The 8271-nt window shown below is 50.9% G+C and overlaps 4 protein-coding genes across 4 annotated transcripts; all 4 read right to left on the minus strand.

Moving 5' to 3' along the window:
- Positions 1–410: 410 nt before the first annotated feature.
- On the minus strand, positions 411–2479 carry COCCADRAFT_1562 (uncharacterized protein; the record flags this gene model as incomplete). The annotated part of the gene is made up of 3 exons (XM_007709937.1): positions 411–1503; positions 1560–1659; positions 1732–2479. The coding sequence occupies 3 exons, from the start codon at positions 2477–2479 to the stop codon at positions 411–413; spliced, it is 1941 nt and encodes a 646-aa protein (XP_007708127.1).
- Positions 2480–2581: 102 nt separating this feature from the next.
- On the minus strand, positions 2582–2980 carry COCCADRAFT_85308 (uncharacterized protein; the record flags this gene model as incomplete). Its single annotated transcript, XM_007709991.1, has 1 exon — positions 2582–2980. The coding sequence occupies one exon, from the start codon at positions 2978–2980 to the stop codon at positions 2582–2584; it is 399 nt and encodes a 132-aa protein (XP_007708181.1).
- A 612-nt stretch (positions 2981–3592) lies between these two features.
- COCCADRAFT_33230 (uncharacterized protein) lies at positions 3593–5324 on the minus strand (the record flags this gene model as incomplete). Its single annotated transcript, XM_007709967.1, has 2 exons — positions 3593–4846; positions 4908–5324. 2 exons carry the CDS (start codon positions 5322–5324, stop codon positions 3593–3595), a joined length of 1671 nt encoding a protein of 556 aa, XP_007708157.1.
- A 2058-nt stretch (positions 5325–7382) lies between these two features.
- Positions 7383–7973, minus strand: COCCADRAFT_85402 (uncharacterized protein; the record flags this gene model as incomplete). The annotated part of the gene is made up of 1 exon (XM_007709992.1): positions 7383–7973. The coding sequence occupies one exon, from the start codon at positions 7971–7973 to the stop codon at positions 7383–7385; it is 591 nt and encodes a 196-aa protein (XP_007708182.1).
- Between the last annotated feature and the right edge of the window lie 298 nt (positions 7974–8271).

Below are 8271 nucleotides of genomic sequence, written 5' to 3' on the forward strand. Positions count from 1 at the left end.
GCGGAGATACACCACAATGTAAAGCGGTGTTCATACTGCTGTACTTTAATTAGTCATCGGAATGATGGTAAACTGTCCAACAGCCTCTCTCGATCATAGTCCAGATGTTTCTCTTGTCGCATGTTCTTCTAAAGTCAACACATAGTCACAAACACCAAGCAAGATGCACACAGTCAAGTATTTTGAAATGTCGTTTCAATTCTCTACACAGGATATTAAACCCTATTATTAGAGTACATGCTACCACCGAACTTTTCCTCCCAAAGTCATTGATCGTTAGTCATCCGATGCAGTTAGGAAAACAAATGAAAAGGGCTCATAAGCCTGGAACTCCGTGAACTAATCCCATGGAAAATGTCTATGCTAGAAGATGCTGAAGAAGACAAAGAGACTGCTGAGGAGCGATCCACTTAGTCAACCTCCTCGACAGTTGGGCCATCATCGCCGCCAGCACCACCGTGGGCGCCGCCGGGAGCACCGCCGGGCATACCGCCAGGCATGCCACCCTCACCACCAGCTCCGTAGAACTTCATCATGATGGGGTTGGCGACACCCTCGAGCTCCTTCTGCTGAGACTCGTACTCGTCCTTGGTGGCGGTCTGGTTGTCGTCCAACCAGGCGACGGTCTTGTCGATCTCGGCCTTGAGCTTCTCCTTATCACCAGCATCGAGCTTCTCGTCGACCTTGGAGTCGCTGAGGGTGTTGCGCAGAGAGTAGGCGTAGGACTCGAGAGCGTTCTTGGCGGCGATACGGGCAGCCTCAGCCTCATCCTCGGCCTTGTACTTCTCAGCCTCAGCCAACATGCGCTCGATCTCCTCCTTGGAGAGACGGCCCTTGTCGTTGGTGATGACGATCTTGTTGGTCTTTCCGGTACCCTTCTCAAGGGCGGAGACGTTGATGATACCGTTGGCGTCGACGTCGAAGGTGACCTCGATCTGAGGAACACCACGAGGAGCAGGTGGGATGCCGGTCAGCTCGAACTTGCCGAGCAGGTTGTTGTCCTTAGTGCGGGCACGCTCACCCTCGTAGACTTGGATGAGCACACCAGGCTGGTTGTCGCTGAAGGTAGAGAAGACCTCGGACTTCTTGGTGGGGATGGTGGTGTTGCGCTTGATAAGAGGGGTCATGACACCACCAGCGGTCTCAATACCGATGGAGAGCGGCGCAACATCGAGGAGCAGGATCTCGGAGGTGGACTTGGAAGATGTGTCACCGGACAGGATGGCAGCCTGGACGGCAGCACCGTAGGCGACAGCCTCATCGGGGTTGATGGACTTGTTGGGCTCCTTTCCGTTGAAGAAGTCGGAGACCATCTTCTGGACCTTGGGGATACGGGTGGATCCACCGACGAGGACGATCTCGTGGACAGAGGACTTGTCGATCTTGGCATCGCGGAGGACACGCTCGACAGGCTCCATGGTGGAGCGGAAGAGGTCCTGGCACAGCTCCTCGAAGCGGGCACGGGTGATGGAGGTGTAGAAGTCGATACCTTCATAGAGGGAGCTAGGGTTTGTTAGTAAGAGAGTCAAGACAATTCGTTACTAGAGGGTAAAACTTACTCAATCTCGATGGAGGTCTGAGCTGAAGAAGAAAGAGTGCGCTTGGCACGTTCGCAAGCGGTTCGGAGACGACGAAGGGCACGAGCGTTGGTGGTGAGATCTGTCTTCAATGTTAGCAAAAAAATTCCAAAAAATATCAAGAAGAACTGGAATAAAATGGAAATCCTCTAACCTTTCTTGTGTTTTCTTTTGAATTCTTGTGTGAAGTGGTTGACAAGACGGTTGTCGAAGTCTTCACCACCCAAGTGAGTGTCACCTGCAGTGGACTTGACCTCGAAGATACCCTCCTCAATGGTCAAGAGAGAGACATCGAAAGTACCACCACCCAAGTCGAAGATGAGGACGTTGCGCTCACCCTGGGTCTTCTTGTCAAGACCGTAGGCGATAGCAGCAGCGGTAGGCTCGTTGATGATACGGAGGACGTTGAGACCGGCGATGAGACCAGCATCCTTGGTGGCCTGACGTTGTGAGTCGTTGAAGTAGGCTGGGACAGTAACGACAGCGTTGTTGACGGTTCCACCGAGGTAGGACTCTGCGGTCTCCCTCATCTTGGTCAGGACCATAGATGAGATCTCCTCTGGTGTGAATGTCTTCTCCTCGCCCTTGAACTCGACCTGGATGACAGGCTTGCCACCCTTGTCAATGACCTTGAAGGGGAAGTGCTTCATGTCGGCCTGGACCTCAGCGTCGGCGAACTTGCGACCAATGAGGCGCTTGGCATCGAAGACGGTGTTGGTAGGGTTCATGGCGACTTGGTTCTTTGCCGAGTCACCAATGAGACGCTCGGTGTCGGTAAAGGCAACGAACGAGGGTGTTGTGCGGTTACCCTGGTCGTTGGCGATGATCTCAATGCGGTCATCTCGGAAGATGCCGACACATGAGTATGTGGTTCCAAGATCGATTCCGATCGCGGGTGCCATGGTATAGGTAGGCGAATGCGTAGTGGGGTATCAAAGTAGTAGAAGGAAAATTCGCAAAGGTGCTCACAAGTCAGAGACTTCGTGTGGGTGAGGCTTAAAGATTCAAATGTGATTTGAGTAGTGAATTGGAGAGACAGCCCAAGGCGGCGGCGGAGCAGTTTTTGTATTGCTTTGGAACATCTTGTTTCTACAGAATTCCAGCGGGTTCGACGTGCCAAGCCTCCAACCAGAATCTTCCCGCAAGCTCTGCGACCCACTAGAAACAGCTGTCTGACGGCTTCTCTGGGGCGAAATCGCCTTTTTTTTTCCTGCCAGATACGATGCATGGAAGGCGCCCCCTGTGCTCCTGCCGCCTTGAGCGGGTTGCTGTGTCGCGCCTGCCGTTGGTGCCGTGCCTGCTTGTCTCGCCGCTGGGCGCGAGGCTCGCATGGAGGCTGCTATGACGGCACCCTCACCCCACCATGACCTCAATCCAGTTGTTTTAGCGAGCAACCCCGCCATGGCCGCCCATGGCAACCAGCGCCTTCACGTACCTTCGACGAGGCCGCGAATTTTATCCCCACCGCCGCCATCCATGCTATCGACTATCAACACCCTCGTATGATGTGGCCTGCTGCTACTGCTGCTGCTGATTGCAGACTGACGAAACACCTATGCACTACACCCTGCAAACGATCGCCTGTCTTGCCGACTGACTACGTGAATACATACATGGCCTGTTGTCATGCACAGCTAGCCTTGACACGCGGACAGACACGAAAACATGATTTGATTGATTGGTAAACCTCCGTATTGACACTGTGTCTGCCTGGTACGCCAAAGTAACAGGAAAAAAAACCAAAGACAAAATGGGAATACAAGTACAAACGGGGGAACTGACGCGTCTGCCTGGCTGCGACAGAACTCCTGACTCGTTGTGTCCCTGAGTCAACTGCAATAACAAAGAAACTACAAAGCAAAACCTCGGTACATGTGAGTACAGTAGTATGTATCCAGCATCCAGCCCAACGCCGCACATGCATCGCGTCCCCAAACGCCAGACATGGGTATAATACGAGACCGTGACGTTCAAGTCCAAGTAGAATAGGAAGCCGACTACCGCCGAGACGCGTCCTAACCACCTCCGCGTCCTCGACCGCGTCCCCTTCCGCTTCCACTGGCCGTTCGACTCATCGCGACACCGCCGCCATGACCACCAACAGCGAGTGAGTCTCTCTCTCCGTTCCGTCCTATCGGCGTGTTCCCACCCCCTTCGGACCATCCTGCAGCACTGCTCTGCGCGCTCATAGGCACTCCTCCCAGCCCTGCTCCTACTTCCAGATGTGGTGCTGTGCTGCGTAGTGCACTTGTCATCTCATTGACGGGCTCAGAGAAGTTCGGTGGCTGGACCTGGTAGTCTCGTGCTTTGACCGGGTTGCATGCAGCCTGCAGCAGCTTCTCGTTCAGATCATCATCCGGCCGTGCTTCCCTTAGCATCAGCTTCAGATCCTGCTCCACATCATGTGCCGAGAGCGAGGGCGGTGGTGGCGCCGACGCGTTGATCTTCTGAAATATCTTTGCATCCAACACAAAAGGCGGGTTGTAGATGAATGGTGGTATTTGTCCGCTGACTATGGCTGCCGTGGGATTGAGTGCAGACCGGGTAGCACCGCGCGTGGCATGAGGGTTCGATGAGTGCTGGCGTACCATGTCAGAAGCGCCTGGTATGTCGTCCGAGTCCTGATCTTGGTCCATAGGGTCGCCGTTTTCAGAAGCATGCTCTCCGTTTGTGCCATTTGTGTTACCGTTCGTTGTTGCCTCTTGCGTCGCAGCTTCTGTGTTCTTCATCTTTGCAAAAAAGTGAGAGGCGGCTGTAGTGGCCTGATTCATAGCCATGTTAAGCTCCTTCTCGGTGAACAGGCGTTCAAGAGAGTAGGCAGATGACTCGAACTGTGCATTGACAGTACGTGCTTTGGCTTCACGGAACGGAGAGCCAATGCCCATTTCGATAGCCCGGGCAGAGGCGTTCGGGGAATCGTTGTCCTGATCCTCAAATAACTTTCTCTTGCGCTTGGTTTCGTTGGCTGCAGCCAGCTCTTCAGCGTCCCCGAACTTGTGTCCCGTCCTTCTTGTTTTCCGAGGCGCTTGCGGTCCGCCGGGACTGGCAGGGTTTCCGATGCTGAATTGATTAGGGTGAAGGAGCATTGCATTGCTGTCGGACAAGTCAAGCTGCTCCTTCTCTCGCTTCAGCCTGTTAGTTCGTTGCTGTATGCTGGCTACGAGACGCTCCCGAATGGTGGCGGCAAGCAACTTGTGCTCCTCTTCGGCGATTTGGACTTTGTAGTAATGTGAATTTTCGATTTCGTTCTTTGTGTTTTCATGTTTGTTCTATATGAAACCTATGATTAGCGTCTCGTGTCAGGATCTTGGAATGCAGGGGGGCACGCACCCAGAGCATGGTGAGATTGTAGTCCCGCTCCTCCATCGCATCATTGACCGCGTCAACGAAGCGCGAGTAGTGTTTTCCGCATTGCGCGATATAATCTGTGCCAGCGCTGGGTGCAGATGGCACGTTGTTGCCCATAATCTGCGCGATGAGCTCCGAGGCCTCCTCTCCATTATCCTCGAGTGGTTGGTTCGCATAAGGGTCAGCCTTCATAATCAGGTTGATGTCAGCTTGAAGCGCAGCCAGCTGAGCGCGATAGTGGCTATCTCTGTTGTCAGAGAAAGAGGCCATCATTTCCGCGAGCTTCTCAGCGAGCATGTTGCGCCGCTTGTCGCGCTTCGAGGGCTGCGGTTGAGGGGATGTCGCTGAATGGCCTAGCGGAAAATTGTCCGCTGGCGACGGGCTGCCATTTCGGACCATGGCGATACCTGAGGCTTTCGAGGAGTCCGAGAGTCGCGCTGCGTCTTGATCGTGTGAGACAGGGTAGTCGCAGGGTGCTACTAGTCTTTTGAGGGTGCTTAGGTCCTCTGCGGTGTGTGGGCCTAGTTCTGTTGGATACGAGCCTTGGAGAGAGGTAATTCGTGTCTCCTAATGAATGATGATCACCTGGTTTGAGCCATGTAGTAAGCAGACACCAAAGTGTTGTTTGCAAGAGTGAATTAGTTCGAGAACCGAACGTTCGCATCGCATCACTTGGAGCATTCCAAACAGGGTCTAGCGTCTGAGCGGTCGAACGCCGATCGCCGACTTCTCCCCAGTCCTACTTGCAAAACACTGTTGCTGATGATCGTGCGCATCAGATACATCACTACTGTTCGACTAATGGATATGTACAGAGTACCTTGGTCATCATTTGATCATTTTTATTTTTTGCCTGTATTATTGCTTGTCTCAACAGTATAGTATATTCTCAAGCTACTTCTACTCCTAATGGGTAAAGGGGACAAGCTGGCTTACCTATGGGCTCGACTAGCTCCATGGAAACAATTTTTTACATAATGCTTGTGAAGATTGAAATGTAATTATTGATCGATTCAAAGGGCATATAGATAGTCATCTGCCGATGACATAGGCTATCCAGGAGGTGGCTACAATGATTCAAGCACGAGTAGACTATTATGGAAGGTCTTCGTATGTGGTTTCTGCCAGGTACTTGAAGTTCTGTAGATAGATGTAAGTCATTGCCTCGGAATAAACAGCAGTCGTTAGGAGAAAATATCAAGGAACCTTTTTCAGTATTGATTTCCAGAAGAGTTCTCGTTGTGAGATGAAGAAGTTGAGGCAGAATAAGTATCGCCAAAAATCTGTATTCAGAAAGTCTAGTTGTGAAGACATTGTAAACTGATTTCCATCTTGAACAGAACAAGTAAATGTGCCCTCTCAATTGTTATGGCTTCCAAATGACAATAGTCGGATAAAAACTTTGGAAAATTGATCACTATACTCCCTCAGTACGGACTTTGTCATGAATCAGTACCATGTAGGGATCTATCATCCTTCACCTTAGGCAGCACAACACCACTAGCCTGCAACAATCGGGCGCGAAGACCGCAAAGAACTGTTCAACGCTGTAGATCCACCCACAAATTCGACTACATTGTTTTGCCTATCTTCAGTAGAGTGTTGAAGCCACATAATCCCGTAACAGCTATTTCCCTGGTAAAGTGGCTGTTACATATGACACTAGACATAGATTCCTTAAGCATAGTGTAGCTGGTACTTGGATAAGAGCAAGATAGAAAATGTGATGCTAAAAGGTAATGTAACAGACGGATAGTGTGTCGGTGCAAAGGGTTACGAAAAACCTTAAGCAGAACTATTGTCCAAACTTAGGTATAAGAGCAAGACGTCCTGTACAGTAGAAAGAGATTATCTGATTAAAAGTTTTAGCCTATATAGTGTCCCTCTTTTACTCTAAACCATCGCATATCTAACTACTAACAGTGCAGTACATGCGAAGGCAAACGTAATCATATCCTCCATAGTAAGACTCGCAGCCCGATACTATCTACGCCTGTTTACCAGTACGTACTTAGGTATGTGATAAGGTAGTAAGGCTTCTTAACCAGTAGGAGAGTATCTACATAGCCCTCACCTTAGAGTTATCTCACCTTAACTAGGCATTCTAGGCACCTCTAAACCCTAGGCCTCGTCTATATGCCATATAGGAGGCTTTTATGTATAGATGTTGAACACATCAATTAATCAATTGGTAAAACGCCCCATCAGCGCGCATAATAGGTCCATAAAATTTTCGATGAACACAGTTTATGACACAACAAAAAGATACACATAAAGAAGGTCTTGAAGTCATTCGTAATCTTGGAGGAGAGAGGAGCCAAGTGTTGTACTCACTGTACGTGTCATGTGAGTTTTTTTGGAAGGATGTTAATCGTAAATGAACGGACCAACCTCACTGCCTATCAACATCTAGTCCTACAGTATATCGTACACAGGCATATTCCCATATCATTGCCTCTAGACATCAGCAGGCCTACTGAATGCCCCTCTAACCTCTTCTCCTGGCTTCCTTTTACGCCAAATATCTTCGCTATTAGGCCCGCTCTTGAGCACCGTTTCCTTTTCCCGATACCTATCCTGCACCATGCGCTCCTTGACTTCCTGGCCACTCCGACTATTCTTTGTGCGCATACAGAACCAAAAGTCGCTCCAGTGGTCGGAGCAGCTTCTTAGTTGTCCATAGCGGTATATATCGTTGAAGTGGCCGCCGAGCGATGAGCAATAGAAGGCGCTATCAAAGGCGGCGCGGCAGGACATGGTACGGGGTAGTGTAGGGTCGAGCTCCTCGAGTTTTTGTGTGTTGTTGTCTGTGCTGTTCGTTGTCGACGACGAGACAGTATTGGAAGAAAAAGAGGGCGGAGCGAGGTGTGGGTGGGCGGCATAGAAGTCGGGATCGTGGGGGGCAGAATGTGTTTGTGACATTGTCGGTGTGGGCGCGTCGTTTGGTTTTTGTACGGGTGATGTGGAACTTGAGATAGTAGCTGGCTGTTGGTGCTGCTGTTTTGCTGCGGCGTCTGCGCCTGAACCTGAAAAGGGCCACCAGCCCATCTTGAAAATAGTATGTGTCTATGGAAAAGGTTGTGCTGTTGGCTGGCCGAGTTCAGGGTCGCAGTTTGTGTGTGCCAATGGTAGACCACCAGGGAAGTGTGAACAAAAGTTCGCAATAGTATTATAAAGAAGAAATTCGGCTCAGAATGGTATATACTACCCTCTACTCTTGATCCGCGACGTCTTCAGACGCGATCCGCGGGGAGTGGACGCGGGAAGAAATTGGAGACAGCGCAATTGGAGGCAGACCTCCAGCCAATCAACGACCAGACGGCCCGCACACGTGAGCGGGAAGGCT

This window comes from Bipolaris zeicola, assembly GCF_000523435.1.
Source record: "Bipolaris zeicola 26-R-13 unplaced genomic scaffold scaffold_13, whole genome shotgun sequence".
Classification (NCBI taxonomy): Eukaryota; Fungi; Ascomycota; class Dothideomycetes; order Pleosporales; family Pleosporaceae; genus Bipolaris; species Bipolaris zeicola.